Source organism: Amblyomma americanum, chromosome 4 (assembly GCF_052857255.1).
Source record: "Amblyomma americanum isolate KBUSLIRL-KWMA chromosome 4, ASM5285725v1, whole genome shotgun sequence".
NCBI lineage: Eukaryota > Metazoa > Arthropoda > Arachnida > Ixodida > Ixodidae > Amblyomma > Amblyomma americanum.
Window position 1 is genome coordinate 220,461,953 of NC_135500.1, and position 22,149 is coordinate 220,484,101.

A 22,149-nucleotide genomic window follows, 5' to 3' on the forward strand; every position below is an offset into this window, starting at 1 on the left:
CCATGGAAGCAGACGACGGCTTGTGCGGTGCTCAAATTATTCTACTCGTCGACGAGAACAGTGCCTCACACGGGCCCGCCGACTCTTATGGGACGTGACTGGCCACCCGAGAAGGCGGCGAGGTGGTGGGGACGGCGGCTTTCGCCAGCACCTTGCACCTCTCGACCATCGTGCCCTCGACGGACCCGTCACTGGCGTCTATCCTTTGTATTAAAAAAATATTAGTACTCGAAGCCGGTTATGCTAACTAAAAAGTAAACACGTGCATGCGGCGCATGATGCACGTTGTTGCAATTCAACCGCTTAACATGCAAGTCGGCGCGCTCACCTCAGTCGTCTTCAGAAAGAACACACCTGGGTTTCGCTTAGCTGCCGCGAGGTTGCACCGTTGATTTGGGCGCCACGCTGCTGAACTTAAACTTCTGGAACTGGCGCTGCACGCTCGCGGCACCGCCGCGGAATTTTACAGAACTGGTACAGGTGAATCGAGGGGGCCTAATGTAAACCGGCATCGTTAGTAACACTTCCGTTGGGCCTAGTTGGTGCATGATGATAATACAGATGATCGGTGTGCGCAAAACATCAGACAAACCACGTACACGGGAGAAACACAAGGACTGGCGCAGCTCTAACAACTATTTTACTCTTCTCAAACGAACACACACACACACACACACACACACACACACACACACACACACACACACACACACACACACACACACACACACACACACACACACACACACACACACACACACACACACACACACACACACACACACACACACACACACACACACACACGCACGCACGCACGCACGCACGCACGCACGCACGCACACACACACACACACACACACACACACACACACACACACACACACAAAAAGCTTTCTAAGCTGTGCTCCCGCATGTGCGGTGATGGAAGGCATGCCTGCCAAATCAGGCATGGGACAACCTTTGTCCCTTGCACCACTGGAGTCGTGTATGCTTTCCCATCTCGTGTGGAAAGACGTACATCGGGAAAACAGGGCGCTGCAAAAATGAGCGACTCAGGGAGCGCGCGCTAAATGTAAGGAACAATAGTGACAAAGGTGCACATCTCGTGTCGCAAATTATTAACTGCAGCAATTGTGCACCACAATTCCAAGAGGCAGCAATTCTAGGCAGGAGCAGAAATGAACACGCACGGCTGGCTCTCGAAGCATTATTAAGAAAAAAGCTTAAGGATGTGTCAGCAATATTTCCATATCACTGTACTCAGCCGAATTGAAGTTTTTGTGCTTGCGTCGTTGTCAGTAATCTCATATGAGCGGAATTTTTTGTTCACTTGCGCAAGTGTGGAAAAATGTATACATATGCGTTGGTTTGAGAAGAATAAAATTGTTAGTGTTGCACCAGTCCTAGTGCTTCTCCCGTGCACGTGGTTCGTCTAATGTATTGCGGACATCGATCATCGGTTTCATTACAGTTGCGCTACTGTGGCTCAAGGCATGTGCAGTCTTTACTGGTACGAAACCTCACTATCAGTATTAAGGCAGAAGCCTTTATAGGCTCATAACTCGCCATTGGGTGTGTTCGCAAAAAAGTGTGACAGCCTTAGTCGATTTGGGATGTTCAGCTCCCATAAACTAAACCAATCGTCTCAGAATATGCGTTCGTTGAATTGTATTTGTTCAGCCAGCTTTTAAATATAGACAACTTGGATATTTTGGGCATGAGTATCTGCTGTGTATTGGGGTGCATAGCATCAATATTTTTGCCACTTGCGGCTGAAAATACACTTGTGCAGTGAGTGAAGTTTAATCGACTTATCTTCATTAGTTCGTTTTTAAATTGCCTTACCAATTTGAAGATTGTGTGATAGCTGTCAATCAAACAGATGATGTCATCAAAATAAAGCAATAAAAACATCAAAATGAATGAAAGTAAGTAATAAAGAAAAAGAAATAAAAAGTTCAACTAAAACTTAAATAGAAAACAAAATAAAAACAGAAAAGAAAATAACACTAAATTTTTAAAATTTACGTGTACTGCCGTCGTGGAAAAAAACTGCGTTCGCGAAAGCATTCCTGCACGTAACCAGACTTAAGTGCCCTCACAACAATTGTGTAGTCTTTAATCAACATTTTCACCCCACATCAGCGACACAAGCAGTAACAAAAGACTTTAGCAGTAGCTAAAGGCTTTTGCCTCACACTTTAGGTCAACAAAGTGCCCCTGAATTTTTTTACCGGAACTGACCGCATTCAAATGCCACCTGTATTTGACCAATGGCACAAGTGTCGGTGCCATTTGCAGCCAGTTTCACCGCCCCGCGATTGTCACTAAGCGCTGTGCGACCATTTGTTTGGCGGTCGCGTTAAATGGCCAGCTGTACTTAATCTATATAGAAAAAGGCTAAATTTATGGTAAGGCACTGAGCATTACTTTCACATTCGTATTAGACCCACAGTTCTTGCTATGGAACAGTCCAAACTAGTGCGTCCATCAGGAATAACACTCAGTATTGCCACATCCTGCATAATCAAAATACTGATGCAAAAACCAGAAGGATTAAAGCAGTTGCATTTCGGAGACCATGCTGAATTCATTTCGCTTCTCCATGGCTTGAAACAACAAGCATGCTGGGTTCGGCCACATGCCACAATTACAGTACTGAGACACAATTTAACGACAATTATTTTCAAATCTCATTTGCAATCTTCCTCAGCAATGCTCAATCATAAGATGCTAGCCAGCAAGGCAGTTTTTGAAAATATGAAAAATTATATAACCATTTCGTTAGGACTAAAAGTCAGAGAGGTCTCTGGGGGGCCTCGCCGTCATTGTCGTTGGGCATTCGTGAATGTTCAGAAATGCTACCTTTCTCCACGTTTCCAAAAATACTGTAAAGTACTGGTTTTATAAATATGCATACTGTAGAATTTCCGTTTCATTTCAGTGCAAGATGTTTTACTTCAGATACCATAGAGCACACTGGTAGAGCGTGGGGATCACTTGTTTAAGGTGTGTCATTAACTGATGATTTCTCCATGCACTTTGTACAAAACTATGTTATGAACTGAGTAAGAAAACCACCCTTAAATTTGTTTCTCCCATTTGTATAAAACTATGTGTAAAACAGGCTGCCAGTCGCTCTCTCCCCCTCTATTACCCTCTCCACCTGTGCTCGAATCACTAGAGACCCGCCTCTGATGGAGCCAGACTTTAAGCCCTGTATTTTGCACTGCTATAACACAAAAGCATTGATGCAACAAAATTTTCAATGTAAGAGTTCACTTAAATTACCGAGCATCGCCGAATATAAAGCTTTATGTCAGCTAATATAAAGCTGATATCGCTTTATTGCGCATTCGTTCAGTCACTTCACTTACTGTATTACATCACAGAGGAACACCTACCACAAGCATTTATCACAGTTGCAGCACGTCCAAAATCAAGCCAGTTGCAATTATAACCTTCAGTTCATATCGATGCGATACCAACTAATTGTTCACCTAGTTAGCTATCACCTCATGATTCTCATTTACAAATCTGTCAATAACCAAGTTCCACCAGACACATTTAAAAAAGATGCTCTTATTAATCTGCACTTAACAAGGTTTGTCACACATCATTTTCTACTACCAGCTGTTCTCACAAATTATGGTAAGCACACCATCATTTTTTCTGCTCTGTCGCTGTGGAACAGTTTGCCAGCTATCACTAAGATATTCATCTTTGCACGTATTCAAAAAAACGGCTAACAAGTACAAAAATTGAAGCCTGAAAGCTGTCTATTAGCTTCAATTTTATATAGTCACACTTAGTGTTTATATTTGTTCTCTGTTTTGCAGAAGATTTCATGAGTGCTACAGCTGCTGTTCTTGTATTACTTGAATAAATGCTTTATATTTATTATTCTGTGTTAGCTTGTATATCTGCATTATCAATATATATACTGTATAACTTTTTCCAAACATTAGTCACTCTTTGTATAATAGCAAGTTTTATGAATATCATTCGCAGCACTAATTATCTACCCAAGCATCAACTACTGCTGTTGTACTTTTCAATGTATTTTCTTTTTCATATTCACACTAACAGGAGGTCCCAGTGCAGCCATGAGCTATGGGACCTCCTGCATTTTCACTTAAAGGGACTATGCAATAAATTAATTGAGATTACATAAAGCAGACGAGAGATAGGCATTTCATCACTCGTCACCCCAACGCAAGGATTTTTAAGCTAGCATCAATAACAACGAAGATATAGACGATTAAAAAACCTCCTCTCCCTCCTCAACTCGTACACGTGGGGCACCAGACAAAAATAAAGAAAACAGGTCTGGGAGTGGGCCCCGCCTTTGAATACGTCATCAGATGACGTTCGCTTTGCAACTTCCGGTTGTCGCTCCTAGCCCCCCAGCAGCAGCGTCGGCGGCGTGGCGGCATCTCTCCGATCTCTCTTCACCTTCTTGGATTGCAGCGCACGTCGGGTTTCTTTGCTTGTCGTCTGTTGTAGTTAGCAGTAATAAACCCGGACCTCGAGGTGCGACTGCTCGCTCTTACGGCTGTGATGGGCATCGAGCCCTATGCGTGCCCATGAAGAGCAGTGCGAGTGGCTCCGGAACTCCCGACAGAAGGAGGCGGCAGAGGAAAATTGAAACCATATGCGCGAAGGCAATGCCCTGGCCCGCGCTTGCCCGAGAGGGTCGCGCGGCGGCACGAGCAGACGATTTTCACGGCTACCGGAAGTGTGCCCGTGACGTCGTGGCTGCCGTGGCTCCAGCGAATGAGAGCGCGTGGTGGCCTGGCGACGTCATGGTACAGTGACGTCTTTCTTCCACGATTTTAGTTCCAAAATTGGTGACTACAAGCACACCAATCGGCCTGCGAATTTTAAAAAACGTGTTTTTTTTTAAATTTATAATAAATTGCCGGCTCAGTTCCGAAGACCTATGCTTGGTGTGAATGCTCATTAGCATCATTTCTAAACACAGACAAGATTTTCAAGCGACTTTGAATTCTTTGCATAGTCCCTTTAAGTAACAAATTTCGATGCACTAATAAACATTTGATTTGACCTGAGCTTAATGTAATTCAACAAATTTCGATGCACTAATAAACATTTGATTTGACCTAACTTAATGTAATTCACCTCAAAGGAAGTGCACAAGACAAGTTCATCCACTTTGGAGTCAAAGGCAATTAGGTACACACATTAGAACAAGCTACAGCAAAAGAACCTGTGCAATGAGTGAGGGAAAAAAGAGTTGCATCTATTACCCAACAAGTTCAAGAGATGCACACAGCATATAGCATATTTGCAACACAATGTGCATCAAAACAGAGGTTGTGTGTTGGTCTCAATTTTATTTCTACAATCAGAGACACTTCCAGCGCACAGCGCCTGAAGTGTCACCCTTCAAAAAGCCTCTTACAAGGGACACAATGTTTGTGCATTATGAGGCTAACCTGTACATAGATTTACACATATTTTACAAAAAGGATGGAAAAAAGAAAAGTAAGAGGAGATGTGCCTCGGCTCAGTGTTCGGACAAAGCAGCTGTAGTGATGACTACATCTTCCCCTCCGAGGATGCCACCTTGTTGTTGTTCGTCAGTTACAGCCAGGCCTTGGTCTTGCTGAAGTGCGAGCTGCTGCTGAAGTGCCAACAACTGGGCAGGGTTAGCCACCAGCAGGATTTGCTGTCCTGACGCCGTCTGCACTAGTGTGCCTTCCCCCTGCAATCATAACAAAGAAGGCAGGTCACACTTGAATCTAGCCAAGCCATTGCTCTGCGAGCTACACCAGGCAATATCTAAGCTGTCCTGCTAAAACCTGTATGCACCACTTAACCACTTTAACCTGAAGTACCGTACTTACTCGCGTAATGGACCCATCCCCCTATTTTGCCGCCGAGAACATACATTTTTTTTTTAAGGCACTAGCTTTTCTTAGCATGTTCCTCTGTTTCACGCCGTCTGTAGTGCAGACCTTGGCTGCACATAAAGATACTGTGCACCGATAACAACACGGCATGTTTATCTTTTGACAAGAGCTTCTGCGGGGTTGGCGCACTCGGAAGATTTGGTAGAGCGCCAAAATGCTGTGGACCTCTGACAGAGATGCTGGCAGCGGTGGCTTGCTCGGGGCACTGCTGCATGCCCGGCAGCACCAGTGTATGCTTAGACGTATGATATAAAATTTCGGCTCTGGCAAAAAAAAATGTCTAAACATTTTTTCCCCATGTGATAAACCCCCCTCCAATTGATGTCAACATTTCTGGAAAAAAGTGGGTTCATTAGACGAGTAAATACGATAACATAGGACTGCTCATGAACCACATCCGGTGCATCCTAACCCCTTGATGGCTTTTGCTGTTCATGTATGGTGGCGGATTTCGTTCTTGCAAGGTCATTGGCAATGACCGAAAAGCGTAAATACAAAGTAAATTTTTTTTTTTCAATCTGAATGCCTTAAAAATAATATCCAAGGTGGTTCCTGACACTAAATTTTTAAATAACCGCATTATTGTTTTCAGCTCCATTTTACTGAAAATCATAACACTACAAAAACGTGGAAGAAATAAATTAGAAATGAAGGACCCTGCTTTGAGTGAGTGGTTCGATGAGCGTTGATTGCTGTGGAAAAATAATGTCACTCCTTTACATTCTCCCCTGCTTTATGACCTTATAAACTATGTAACACAGTGCATTTGCTGCGTAGGGCAACCAAATGACACGTTAGAATCAGCCTGCTTATTATCAAAACCACGTATACTATTCATATTTACCGATCAGCCCTCGGGTAATGCCTTCTTTCCACTGCCCAAGACTGGTGACGCTACAATTAACTGTACAGGTCCATTTTCTGCTCCTTCTGCTTCAGTGCATATCAGAATTATTCATAAATGTGCCATTTAGACAGAATCTGCATGGTCGTCGCTTCATTTTTAAGAGCTGCCCATCTACCTTGTCTGGCATTTACGAAGCCATCAAGATGTCTGCACATGACAGGTTATAAAACATAGGGGTGTGCGAATATTCGAAATTTCGAATGCAAATTGAATATGTTCAATATTCGGTTCATAGTCAACAAATTGGTATTCGAGAATTTCCAAATATTCAAAAATTTCCGAATACTCGCCAGTGATCGTATACCATGCAGACTTTCATAAATTCAACCGTGGCATAACCAGAATGTCTGGGCAAATCATCCTACGATAGAGTTTTAAGTTTCAGGAAAACAATGCAAAGGTCCTGTTCCCTTTCTTCTTTGTCATTTATCACATGGACCGATCGCATTCTGACGCCACCGGGCTTGAGATCGTGCGAAATTCCGCAAGTTGGCTTTCTCACATATTGCACGTGCTGCGAACGAGACGACCAATGATCCAGTTCGAACAATCGCAATGCGAAAGTGCGCTTTTTTTCTTTCATCCTTCCATAATGTGTTAGATACTTAATGCCCACATCCATGTCATTTGTCCTGTTGCCTCCATAACTCTCCTAGCGTGAGGTCTGCCATAACTCTTTTGGTCAACTATGATATGCGGGAAAGCCCGGTTGCGGAACTTTGCAGAAGGCTCCTTGGCTCCCTCCCAAAGGGGCAAGTCAAGCAGGGCAAGCAGCCGTGTAAAAATCCCGGCAAATGCATGGTGCATTGTAACCCGAGCACTTCTTAAGTGGGCGTAACGGCCAGCGTGACAACGATCGGAGGGCCCTTGTTGCAGTGATAAAATATAGTCCAGTCATGTAGTTTCGGCTTCTGTGCTTCGCCACTCGCCCGTGGTGACGGCAGCTGTCAGCCCGCCCATTCGCCAGTAGTACAGTCCGAGCTCCGCACCGCTTTCAGATGCTGACTGGCGTGTCGCTGGTCATTGCTTTTTCCTTTTTAGAAGCAGTCTCGCTGTCTCGCTTCTTAGGTGCTTTGGGCTTTCCGCCCAATGATCAAGGCTTCCGTATGAAAGCCGAAATGTCTTCGTATTGACAACTACCTTTGGTCGGCGTTCCTTTCTTTATACATGACTCCCCTCACTTACTGTCACATCGTTCTTCCAGCATGTCAAAACTGGGTGCTCGTCACCGACTTATAGGAGTTTGTGCAATGGAGCTGCCTTATAGATCCGGGCATGTCTTACAGTCCCTTAAACTCCGAATTATGGCCATCTGTTGTCATTTTCATGGATTTCATTTTGCATGACAACATCACATACATGTATGATACTGTTATGCTGTCTAATCAAGCAGCATATATTTCTGTGCACATCAAGGTTTTTTATACGGTGCCGAGTCAGTCTAGCTTTGTTTATTTCAGCTGCAAAGACCGTAAAATATTTTGAAAAAAAAAAATTAATCAGGGCAACAACATTTGCTTTTTTATCATTTTCTGAAATATTTTTTTTATACTGAATAAATATTTGATAATCCTTGATATTTGATTTGATTCTTCATAGTCTTATTCAATTTGTATCCGAAAATTTCAATATTCGCATGCCGCTAAAAATACACCCCGAAGTAACGAGCGACTCCACTGACCCCACCGCAGTCTCTCGCGAGCGCAGGCGGGTACAGTGTGCCGGCCAGTGGGAGAATGGAACTGGAGGAGAACTGAGCACGAGAGCGGCTGAAGGGAGGAGAGTGCTGCTACTTTCAGGATCAAGGGGCTCTTTAATGCTCAATGGGAGGTGCTGCCACCTCCTAGGACTAGCACTAGGACTAGCAAGCGCTAGCAAATGACTTATGCACCCTTCTTGAGCAGCAAAAGAGAAGAACTGATTTCGATCTTCAGCATGTCACGCGGTTCATAGTGATGTGCTTTCATGGTTTCAGTTTCTCCATGTAATCCCAACGAAGGCACACAGAACTCAATTTTTATCTTTACTAGCACTCTCTAGCAAAGGCCTGTGAAAGTTGATTTTCATCTTTACTGGCAGTGTCCTCAGTTTGTTTATTTCTGACACTGCAGGGTGTTATGCCTACCCTGGTTTACTGAGCTTCCAGACCTCTGCCCAAGGCAGCTGCACACAGCGAAGGTGTCATGTGTACGCCAACACACTGCCCCTAGAGCCATGCTTCAAGGACTACCATACCCATAAATACTATTGAACATTTTTGCCGTTCTCAGTGAAGCTGGCACCATAATACTGTCCAAAATTTTTTACAGCGACAGCTATTAAAGAGGCTGCGAAACACTGCTTGAACGGATGCCGGCTATACTTCAGATGGATTCTTTATATCACACAGATGCTGACTCAAAAAGAATTACAGGAATCGATGCATAGGAACGGGAGTTATTCAATGAGGAAATTTCAAAATACAAGCAAACAAAATGCTGCCCTCAACTCTATTTTCACGCAGCTTCCCATTCCCATTTTACTCTCCCAATGACGACACTTAGTGCGACCAATCATAACACCCTATCTGAGCTTGTCGCGGAAGTTTGCACACCATGGTTGCCTAATCACTGTAACTCGTTCTTGCCAAGGCTGGTAGCCTCGTTTTCATGGTTACAACAAACACTTGAACGCCCAGTTGACCCAGCAATGCTTCATCGTCATGGCGACGGTGCAGAAGGGAACACTGATCAGTGACATTCCCTGACTTATGGATCCGAACGCGATCCAACCTGTATCTGAACTCGAGCGTGAGATACTGCGACGGTGTGACGGCCTGCGCAAGATATCAGACACATTTAGCGTAGTGCCTACCGCTACTGCTTACCGCCTACCATGGCCCGCCGCTCCTTGCGCGCTGGTTGGTCACGGCGAGCAAGGAGCGCGCACTGTTGACAGGTGCCGCCACCCGGTGATCCTCCACAAGCTGACGATGTACACTGCTAAATGTGAAACAAATGGCTTTTTTCTTTGCATCCTTCCTGGGGACCGAAACAGACACTTGTAGAGTGCAATGGCTTGATTGGATCAGTTCCGCAAAGCTGTTCTGAGATACACAGAGAGTAGCCATAAGTGCTGCGTGCTAGGTTATAGGATGTGTACAGAGAGGCGCAAAGTCCTTCGAGGCAAAAAAATATCCAGAGCCTCTGGTGGTGTATTTTTGTTTTACTTGCATCACAGCGCTTTTATCTAAGGCAAACCAGTTGGTTTTGTGATGTAATATAAAATGCAAAACTTGACAAAACTTATCCCTATTTATTAACACAATTTGCAGTATATTACTGTTTGTCCAATCATCAAGCTCCTGCCAAGTGATGTCATATCCACTGCTAAAAAACCGCCACTGTATGGTGACACCGTCAGCGCCATGAATTTGTTTTTGCGAGCTAATTAAGATATTAAAAACCGGAGTATATGTGGTATGACCGATGCTAATAGCATCACTATAACTTATTCCATGCAACCAACAGGCAAAACAATGCACTGATTATGTGTTTTGGGGCCCCTTTAAGTACTTGTTTCTGGGTTTTGCATAATAATTGTAGTAGTAGTAGTAGCACTAGTAGCAGTCGGTGTGTGTGTTGCCATGGGAACCACTCACAGGGTGGTTGCTGTGGAAGGAGGAGGGTATGGCGAGAGTACAGGACAGGGGTTCTCGAACTTTTTTGCCTCGAGGAACCCCAACAGTCTTCAACTTGTGACAAGGAACCCCACCCATCCGTCACAATCGGCTGGTGTTGATTGTGAATAAACCATCTGCAGCCTTTTTTTTTCTGCTTCATATGCTTTTGTAAGTATTATTTTTCTAGCTTTCAGTAATCAGCTGCTTATTTAATGCCCATCTCTCGCTCATGCTAAGATTACCAACCCCAAGACAAGAACGCCGAAAAGTATAGTTGCAAGACATGTTCCCCTGCATTCGCGCACTCGACTGGCCGGGCTGCAGACGCAATCACATGATGGCTTGTCCAGCTCTCTTTGGCTATCTGCCACTCCTCGCTCCCTGCTCTGTCATCATTGCAGTGTCGACGTTTTTTCTCCTAATTTTGACAGATACTGGCTTTGCAGCACAAATGGGCTCACCGGCAGCAGAACTTTGCCCTAGCGCTACCGAAGCCGTCGAATTGACCGGAAAAATGCCCAATTAGACGCTCATGCATCGTTTTTTGACTTGGCCTGATTTGGCCAACACGGCAGTGCGGCCCACTTTCAGCTGCCACACACGTATGAGCGCATGTAACATAGGTCACCTTTAGCGCCATGCCTTTTCCACACAGCCTCGCTGGCATTCTAAACATACGTGCGCTGGCACAGCTAGACACAGCAGTGTCTTGGCACACTGCCAATTTCGCTGGGGGAGCCACAGCCACCTGTGCTCTTTTCAAAGCATAAACACATGGCGCAGTTACTGGCGCGCTGCCAAGGTGCGTGCTATGAAGGACAGGCTCAATGCCAACGGCACGAAACTGAGGAACCAGCTAAGGAACCAGCTCTGAACCCCACCCCAGAAGTGTAGCGGAAAGGGGAGCAGGCCAGTGCGGGTGCTCGCGGAGCCCAGTTTGAAAACACCTGGTATAGAAAAAGTTTAACTGGTGAGTGGTTACCATGGACAAAGGAAGGTATGGCGAGACCAAGGTGCAACAGGAGGGTGGTTGCCACGGGAGCCACCATGGAAGGAGGAGGGTTTGGTGAGAGCATAGGAATGTGCAACTGGAGGGTGGCTGCCATGGAAGAAGGAGGGACAGAACGGAAGGAGGTAGCAAGGTCCATCTACAGCAGCTATAGCAAACGCACCACCTGAGAGGGTGATTGGTGATGCTGCGCGCATAGAGCAGCCAACTGGAAAGGAGGGCTAGTCGAAAAGAGAGTATGTCGAGAAAACTAAAAACAGTGCTCCAGAGCAAATGAAGTCACTACCACATTATCTACCTGAACAAATCTCATGTTACACAGCGGTAACCATCCAGTCAATTTTTTCTGTCAAGTTTCTTCCCAACTTTACTCATTTCTTTTGTTAAAAATTCGCAATAAAATAATTTGACCATCTGAGAGTCTTTCTTTTTAGAAAAAATTCAACCATCCAAGGGTTAATAAAAAAGTGTGTCGTCTGAAGTACCTGCCTTGTGACAGCAGAGGTCAGGTCTGTCTGCCCGTTTTCTAGGTGCCTAATGCCTATGACCACAATAGCATTTCTCAGAAAATGAACTAAAAGAAAAACATCAAAGGTACATTTGCATCTTTAAGTCTAGTTGTAACAAGATATCATGTCACTATGCATAACGGACTGCAAGCTTCGTGCAAGCTAGAAAAAATTCAAAAATCTCAAATACGGGCATGTCTGATGATAAAATGCATTCACACTACAGTTTTCTTGGTAGCTTACCCTCAAAACTAATAAATTTCGATGTCATTCCGCATAGCAGAAGGACATGAAAAAACACCACAGTTTAGACGGCTTACGTTTTTTTTTTCTCTCAGCACATTCTTACATGGCTGCCATCCACTCTCTTCCAGCAGTGCTGTTTCTAACACTAATTTCTATTCAACATGTACAGTTAAACCCCAATTTAATGAAGTCGGTAAAATCAGCAGTGTGCTGATTTTACTTTTTAGAAACTGCCAAAAATACGTTGCGATTAACTCACAGGAAAAGCCTTTAGTATTTGCATTTAAAGTGCTCCTTTACTTCTACCCTTTTTTTCACCAGCAACAACAGCGTGATACACGTCTTGCTTATGTTGCAAGCTCGCGAGCCGCCTCAGCACGTCTTATCACGCCAAAAACCTCGTGGGTGACGGGAACTACGCACTCGTCTTGAGTTTTGGTTTTTACTGTCGTCATCATCCTGTTGTAAGCTTTTACCACGATTGGGCATCTGTAAAGGCGATAAACGCAGTGCACTGCCTTTGGCGCCGATTTTGGGCCGAGTTAGCAAGAGCCGCAGACTGACCTGCAGGCTGCCAAAGCTGCGCAGTCGCTCGTGCCAGCCTCGTCCATACTGCCCCAGATGGCGCGGCCGGAGGTGCCCTCACCACTATGATCGGCGTCATATTTGCGTCTGCCTATGCACTCTATATAAGAGCTGTGCGGCACACGCACTCTGCTCAACCGCTCGCGCCCGCAATACAATTTTTCCGCAGGTGCATTTCCAGCCAGCAACAAAATTTCATTATATTGAAAGTGCACCAAAATCTACTTTGTTATATTAAGGTGAAAAATGCATGGTGTTCTATGGACGCGAAGTTATGAAAACTGGAATACTTCGTTACATCAAGGATTTCGTTACAATTAAGTTCGTTATATCCAGGTTTAACTGTAAGTAGGAACATCTATATTTTTTGTATGTTTGCACTACCAGTTCTTATACTACATTGCTGCACTGCATTATATTTTATTAACCAGCACATCAAGAACTCATTAGATAATATTGTATAACTAGGAGCCATCCATTTCTGTACAATCAATTACTTTCCTGCACTATACGTTGTTTTTATGTAACCAATCCCCTCTATAATGCCTCCGGCCCCGAGGGTACAAAAAATAAATAAACAAATAAATGCTCTCCACACGCAAACATCAGCAAGACTTTCTGCACTGCACATGCTGAAGGAGTCAGGGTTAAAGCATTATATCATTTTCCTAGGTGCTGACGAAGCTAAAGGGAACTTATAGCTAATTATTCACCCCCAGCGCCATGTCTGGCATTACAGTTCGAGGAAAAATGCAAGGAATTCAAGAAGGCAATTTACAATAATGATACGAACATTGTTGTCAACAATACTAATGCAAAATGAAGACCAAGCACTCTAATCTCGAGTAATGTGTGGAAAAAAAAACACTGATTACAACAACTTGGTTCTAGTTCTGAATTTGTGTACCTTATGGTCATAAAACTTAAGGGGCCACTTAGGCTCTACCTAAGGGCATGGCGCGATAGTGTTAATGGGTCCCTGGGTCCTCCTTGCTTATCACTTTGCAGACATGGTCATTCTCTACATTACATCCACAGATCGTCGGAAGCCCTCAATACCACTACTGGCAAAGTGGTGCACTCGTTACGCAATACTACACCAGTACCCTGGCAGTTGGCTACTTCAAACACAGCTACCTCTGCAACCTTTTGCACCAGTCATTAATTTAACTGCCACAATGGGCAGTTTGCTCACAATCCGGTGGGCAGGTTGTGATGACATCACAAGGTCATGTGACCTAGGTGGCAGGTGGGACACGTGCTTTATTGCTCCCAATGCTGCCGGCAGATTTTCTTAATAACGGGAACCTTAATGCTGTCACCTTAATAAACGCATTCAGACTTGAATTGAATCCGATGGAACATAAAGCAGAAACATGTGGTCAAGGTGGCCATGAGTACCTCTCCTCGACCTGCTGAGCAATGGAGAGCTGCCAAAGAAGCACTTGCCTGCAATGTCTGTGGGTCAAAGGAAAGCCTCACAGTGTTGCCAGCACCAGACCCGGCCTGCTGCACCACTAGGGTGGTTGCAGCAGACGCTGCTGTGGGAATGTGTGCCCCTCTGCGCCGCCTCCCACTCGGCTTTGGCTCGATCACAGTTTCATCGTCCTGCATGGCTTCGGCTTCATCCAGGTCTTCCAGTTCCTCTTCATCTTCGCCCAATTCTGCCAATAATAAGCGCAAAGAAATGGTTTAGATTTATGGGGCTCAACATCCCAAAGTGACTCGGGCTATGAGGGATACTGCAGTGGAGGGCTACGGAGAACTTCGACACCTGGAAGTTCTTTAATGTGCACTGACATCGCACAGTACACGGGACTCTCGCATTTAACCTCCAACAAAATACGACCGCCACGACTGGCATCGCACCCGCGTCTTTCTGGGCTACGAGACGCTTTAATCAATGCTGAATACTGTGCAAAATGCACTCAACTAGCTAGTCAATGCATGGCCGGGCCATGGTCACTGCAGTCTGGAGTGAAACTAAGAAAAGCAAAAGAAACTATGCAGCCTCAGTGCTTTTCAGTAACAGGTTGACCCTTGCTGTGCCAGTAATACCACTTCACACTGCCTCATCGAAAATCTGTCCGAATTAACCGGTGTGAGCCCAGCTGCGTCGAAATTATTTAGTGTCCAGTGCTACTGACTTACACTGGACATTAGCCGGGACCTCGTCAGCAGTCCAGATCATCCGGATTTCAGAGTTACCAGGTGTCAGACTAAGGAGGTTCTACTGTACATGGCCCACCTTTTACGTATGTGACACAGTACGGGAATAAATGCATATTAAATAATGAGACAGTTGAAAGAGAGTCGTGACATTGGAAATGACAGCACTACATTGAACAGCAATTCCCACCATATCTTTGACTAGGCATAAAAAGTGAAAGCAAGAGAAAAAGAAAATAGCAAAACTTCAACACACCAAGGCGGGTGTCGTCCATGAGCAAGCCATGAGCAGTACGCTTGTGCATGGCCAGGGTGGAGGTCTGGCGGTAGTTCTTCCCACACAAGTTGCACATGTACGGCTTGCTGTGTGTGTGCACCACATGGTGCTTGTACAAAGAAGAGTACTCGGTGAAGCGCTTGCCACATGACGCTACAAGGCACACATATGGCTTCTCACCTGCAGGGCATGAAAAATGAAAAGTACTGCAGAAAACATATACCAGACCGCTCACATTTTAAAGCATGAAATATACTTCAACAGCACACTGCATGTAGTATTAGAGGGGCACTAAAGTTCTTTTCCCTAATTGCTATACATTGTAGAGCAAGCCCCAGGGGTCCCTATTTAACTCCCATGCAAGATCCAATCTTTACTTATTTGTGAAATATAGAAAAAGAAAAGACATGTGGCAATGCTAGCAACATAAGGTGGGCATTGCGTGAAGTAGTGCCATGACACACACCTCCCAAGCTAATAAATAGCTCCAGAATGGTTGCTTGGCGGGCTAGTTGGTTCATATCTAACATGTGTTGCAGCGCGAACCACAAGAAGGGACGACGACAGACAGAGTGAAAAGAGCGCTGTTCCAACTATTTATTTTCCTGATAGGCCACGCATTTATACACATTTGAACCTTCAGCAGGAAAGGGCAGGCAAGGCAATCAGCATGAAAGGCATAGGAGATTAGGACAATCACCATCGATCCAGAAACTTCAGCTCTTTCTTGGTTAGAACAACTGATGGCATGCTTACACACCTGTCCTCTGCACGAGCAATACTTGCCGCCTCTATTATCTCCCTAACACACTGATCATTGTGTCGAGCAACGATTGTGCTTTTTTGGAACGCAGGCGCGCAAGGTTTTCTGCGGCGACGTGCAGACTTTTCACTCTGTCTGTCGTCGTCCCTTCTTGTGGTTCGCGCTGCAACACATGTTAATAAATAGCTGAAACTCTGTTTTTCAGTCATGCTGCAAAAAAATAAATAATACGACTGTTTTCTGCATTGTTCCCTGTCAAAAAATGTTAACAAACTGCTTTCATGTCTCACTGCGAAGTGCCTTATGTTATGAAACACAAGTCGCAACATCTCTTTTGTCAAGTTTCACTTCTCGCACTGAGTGATAGTGTGATGTCGCAGATAATACCAACAGCTCACAATGCATTTAAAGAGGTCTAAACGTACTGCAGTTCGTTTCTGAAGCAAATGCACGATGTTGCCTTCACTGTGCCTGTACACGACAAAGCTTTCCAGTCCGCAACCTTTTCAGCCCCAACAGCTTTCAAGAAAGGGCCCACAGGTTTTGGCTTCCATTTCTTCCCATCCGACCTCGAGAAATTCAACTACACTAGAATCTCGGTGATACGAACCCGCATTATACGAATTTTGCAATGATACGAATTCGCAAAATTCCCCAGCCAGAGTGCATTGTGTACGATGTGCGAAATTTCGGATGTTCCAAACACTGTCTCTCGCCTGACGGATGATACGAACGTGCGCACCCTCCAGCACTAAGTGCTGCCCGCACATCGCCAAAGTCGCGACCGCTAATAGCGCGGTACGCACCGCGCGCAGTGCGCGACCCACACACTGCCAAAGTTGTGATGGTTAATCGTGCGGTACGCACCGCAAGTAGCGAGCTGTGGCCGCACAGCAGTGAATAAATCCCGTCAGCTGTAAACAGATCTGTGTGATTGCATTTTTCATGGCGCTGCATACGAATTTTGTTCGTTTGGATGATATAAAATTTCAGATATGAATTTTTTCGCGACTCCGTGAGATTTGTATCACCGAGATTCTACAGTAATGATGACTGGCTACACAACAAAACAGTCTGCAATAATTAGTCTCCAAATAAAGTGGGTAAGGGGAGGGGTTGAAGCATGCATGCATTCAAATGCTGAAGGGAACCTCAAAAAGCACTCCAATCCCAGGGTTCCACAGAACAAGACAGAAAATACTGACACTGAAGTTCTTCTGATCAACCTCAAGCTATAAGGCCCATTCACACTAGCGAGTCGTAGAGGTTATGCAACCATTATGGTTGAAAAGCAACAGTCGCAAATGGTCACACTGTTTGAAAAGCGACAGTTGCACGCCAGTCGCAGGCCAGTCACATGATGCCTGATTTTCCAACCTTGCAACCACGCGTCGCAAACCACTAAACCAAACAGCAAGCGAGCCAAGCTTTTGGCAACGACGCCGCCCATGGGCGTGCCGGGCAACAAACCACGCTGCTCCCTGGCTGCCTTAGTCGTCAATAAGTCTAGCCTGTTTAACATTGATGCCGCAACCGAGGGTGCTTTGGTACTAGCTAGCTGTGGTACTAGCTAGTGCTGTAATAAAGGTGCTAATCGTTTTACTGCGAGTCCCATCTCTTAAAAAAGGAAAGGTACGCTTGATTTCTGCGACGTCCTCAGCAGCGAAGTTAACAGACTCCAGGCAAGCCACACTGTGCAGCAGCGGCAAAGCGGCTATCAGAAGAAATTTGCTTGTATTACAGTTATCACTCCTACCAGCAACTCGGTATTGACCAACGATCTTTTTAAGAATGACTCAGGCCGGCCACAATAAGCGCGCCCGTATGTCACCACGACACTTGTATGGCCATGGTGCACATCAAAACCACCACGACATCCTCCTCTTCGCTCATGTCGTCGTAGTACATTGTGAATAACGAGGGACCAGAGCATTTTAAAGGACCGAGTGCGAGCGCAGGAGACTCGGCCAAAGCAGATGAAACTCTCGAAAGTATGCGAACGTACATCAATCCTGAGAGTTCTCATTGCAAACGAGAATCGAACGAGAAGGATTTATGGAGGTTGCCCTTGCAAGTGTGAACAATGGCACTGTCGAGCTGCTGCCTGGTCGCATGCCCTTTGTGACTCGCAAGTGTGAATGGGCCCATTGACTCAAACTGGTGGCCTCTGCGGTGTAAACTAAGTGCACTGATGAGTGCCCTTCTTACGCTAGACGTGCGCTGTCAACATAGCGGCACCCACGTCTTCCGCTTCGAAGAAAATTCATTATGCTATTGGGTTTTTAGGCATATTCATTGCCTTTAAATGGTACTCGCAATATTCGCTTTGCCTCCTCTCGCTGACAACAGAAGAAATGAGGGATAAAATTGCCCTATTTCTGATTCTATGAGGATTCCACTGTTCCTTACCCTAACCAACGTTTTTAGATAAGGACAGTTGGAAAACTTGGCCCCGGGATGCAGCCCCACTTCCGTTGCCGCTTTCATCTCAAAGAGACACGAGCGCCATCTCTAGGGTTTTGACAGTACCACATTAGTTTTCTTGGTTTTCTCTTCGCCACCGCTACGCCCATTGGCTGCACTTAGTCACGTGTACAGTTTGCTGCATAACAGGTCTACACTGACTCGTGCCTCGCATCGTCTGCGCCGGGCACGGCTGCTTCAAGCCGCGCTCGTCTACGTATTGCAAAGTTCGCGTGCATTCTACGCCTGCGGTACGAGAGGCCAGGATACTCGGGGTTGAGCTTCTGGCTGTAGATCTAGGCCGGAACTTAAAGCCCTTCTTTCCGATATTCCACAGGGCAAAATCAAAGAAACACAACGTGCCGCTTACCCCCTGGTAGTTTGGGTTCCTCGCGTGTCTAATATGCGGTTGTGCAAAGTAGATGGTAAACTTTCCTCTATTGATTAGATCAATAAATGCTGAGTGTCTGTAAATAAAACCTGGCAAAAGCTAGAAAAAAAGACACTAAATGTTTTCTTTTTTTTTTCTTGTGGCATACGCACTTTAATTTTTTATTCAGCCACTTTCTCTGTTTTAATGCGTCGAGATGAAAATATAATAGTCCTGGTGGTTGAGGCATTTTCTATAAGTAAAGTGATCGATAATGGAATCACGGTAGCTTTACTTCTTGAATGCGTATCTAATACGCATGTGATAAGCTGTTTGCTAACGCGTCTTCAACGAGCCCGGCTAAGGTTATGGTTATAAATGCTACTAAGCCATCTTGTTTCATTAATACAAAAGAGCTCAAGGTGCACTTTATGTTTGTATTCATTATAAATACGTTTCTGTACGCACGTGAGTCCCCGTCTGCTGACGCTCCTCAAATTGGAAGTAGCAGGCGAAGCGCCCATCCCAAAGAGACTGTAGCGCCACCGCCTAGGTGGCAACCGTGTGGGTCCGCTTTGCTCCCTGGCGCGCCGCCGCTATTGTTTTTCAACTGCCCTTATCTAAAAACGCTGACCCTAACAAGACACCACTGAGTGGATTGCCTTGATTTGGATTCCTACACAAAGGTAGTCATAGCCTTGCCAATAGTAACCGTTTTGGCAGTACACAGCAAGGGTCCGAAAGAATCCTAGTATGCACCATGACATTATTAAAAGCCTTGCTTGGTTCAGTTACCTGAAAAAAATTAGGCTCTGGCTCGACTGAACTGGCCATGGAGCTGGCTACCTACGCGTTACAACTTGGATAACCTTGGCTAAGTGCAAAAAATAGAGCACAAAATATTTTCACATTTTAACACCAGATGGCACCACTGCGGGCGGCCTGTGTTATCATTGCATTCAAAAGTGCTCATGCGATTTCCACTTTAACTTCCCACTAAATGCTAGCGCATAACTCATACACTATACTAAAAAAACTTTAATGTCTTTAGTAGGGGTGAGCAAATATTTGGAATTTTGTATATGAATACAATATGTTTGTTATTAATGCGAGAGCATTAGATGGCCCAATCTCAATGTCATGTCTGCAAGAAACAGCATCACGAGCAGAGGAGTCAGGGGATAAAGATGACGACATCACATAATTGACATTAATTACAAGTAATTATTGCCAATTAATGTACTTAAGCACCACCAAGACTAACAAATATAAGTAGTGATGAAATCCTACCAAGTCATGTGACAATGATGCCAAGTGACGTTATACCAAATCAAGTGAATGTGACATCATACCAAATCCCCAGCCACCGGCCCATTTTCACCCCTTGAAGGGGCTGCGAAACACTGCTTGAACGGATGCCGGTTGCACTTCAAATGGATTCTTTATGTCCCACACATGCTGACTCAAAAAGAATTACGGGAATCGATGCATAAGAACGGGAGTTATTCAATGAAGGAATTTCAAAATACAAGCAAACAAAGTGCTGCCCTCAACTCGATTTTCATGCAGCTTCCCATTCCCATTTCACTCTCCCCTTGACAACATTTAATGCAACCAATCAAAACTGCCTATCTTAGCACGTGGCGGAAGTTTGCACTCCATGGTTGCCTGTTCTCTGTAACTCGTTCATGCCAAAGCTGGCTGCACCATTTGCATGGTTATAACAACCATGCGAACGCCCAGCTGACCCAGCGATGCTTCATCGTCACGTCGACAGCGCAGAAGGGAAAACTGATAGGTGACGTTCCCTGACTTATGGATCCGAACTCGAGCGCGAGATACTGCGACGGTGTGACAGCTTGCGCAAGATATCAGACACATTTAGCATAGCGCGTACAGCTACTGCTTACCGCCTACCATCGCCCGTCGCTCCTAGCGCGCTGGTTGGTCACAGCGAGCAAGGGGCGCATGCTGTTGATGGGAACGTGGCGCCATCTGGTGCCACCGCCTGGTGATCCTCCACAAGGTGACGATGCGCACTGCTTGCTAATGTGAACCGAACGCATCCTTCCTTGTGACCGAAACGAACGCTTACAGAGTGCAATGGCTCGATCGGATCGATTCCGCAAAGCCACTCTCAGATACATAGAGAGTAGTCGTAAGTATTGAGTGCTAGGTCGTAGGATGTTGACAGAGAGGCGCAAAGACCTTCGATGCAAAAAGTAGCCAGAGCCTCTGGTGGTGTATTTTTTGTTTTACTTGCTTTACAGCACTTTTATCTAAGGCAAACAAGTTGGTTTTGTTAATGTAATATAAATCACAAAAACTTGACAAAACATATCTCTAGCTATTAACACAATTTGCAGTATATTTACTCTTTGTCCAATCATCAAGCTCCTACTAAGTGAAGTCATATCTGCTGCTAAAAACCGTCACTGTATGGTGGCACCGTCAGCGCCATGAATTTGCTTTTGCGAGCTAATTAAAATATAAAAAACCGCAGTAAATGCGGTACGACAGATGCTAATATCATCACTATAACTCATTCTATACAACCTACAGGCAAAACAATGCACTGAAAATGTGTTTTGGGGCCCCTTTAATCCATAAAGATGTAGATGAAATCCCAGCAATGGCATCACTGGCTGACCTCAATGCAGTGGCAGCATTGCAGACTACATTCGCATCGAAATTTTGAGCAACTGTTCATCGTATAGCGTTCCGGGAGTTGTCATAGCATTTCTCTTTGCATATAGCTATCATGATTTAGTCAAGCTGGAGGCTAGCTTGAGACAGGGGTTTGGACCGATGGCATATGCACCTTCAGTTGCATGCTTTAAGGCATGGTTGTGTCCAATGAGATGTGGAGATGTGAGAGCTACTGCGCCCTTTCCTTTCCTCAAAACACATGCTTTCCCATTCCTCCACATAAGCAGATGTAAGAGCCCTCAGAATTTTCTGTTGATATTCCATTCCAAGAATGCACATTCGAAAATTTCCAAATATTCGGCAGCAACTGAATACTGCCGACCTGCACGAATCTGGCCGTCGCAAAACCCAAATATATGGGCAAATTATCCGAAGAGTCAGTGTGAATGGTCAGGAAAACTGAACAAAGTGTTTGTTCCATTTTCTTCTGTGTCCTTCACCGTGTAGACCGGTCACATTCAGACGCTGCTAGGCACATTCAGATGCTGCTAGGCTTGGACCTCATGCGTAATTCTGCAAGTGGACTTTCCCACATAACTCAC

At 45.1% G+C, this 22,149-nt stretch overlaps 1 protein-coding gene across 8 annotated transcripts in view; it reads right to left on the reverse strand.

Annotated features, from left to right (window-relative positions):
• Positions 1–5,340: 5,340 nt before the first annotated feature.
• The window catches only part of LOC144129410 (uncharacterized), a 36,320-nt gene continuing 19,511 nt past the window's right edge, over positions 5,341–22,149 (reverse strand). For all 8 annotated transcript variants that reach the window (XM_077663552.1, XM_077663551.1, XM_077663549.1 and 5 more), the window contains 3 exons: positions 15,282–15,482; positions 14,306–14,520; positions 5,341–5,731 (listed from right to left, as the gene is read on the reverse strand). In XM_077663552.1, the coding sequence (XP_077519678.1) occupies positions 5,534–5,731; positions 14,306–14,520; positions 15,282–15,482 (614 nt within the window). In that variant the 3' untranslated portion in view covers positions 5,341–5,533. The remainder of the gene's footprint in view (positions 5,732–14,305; positions 14,521–15,281; positions 15,483–22,149) is intronic.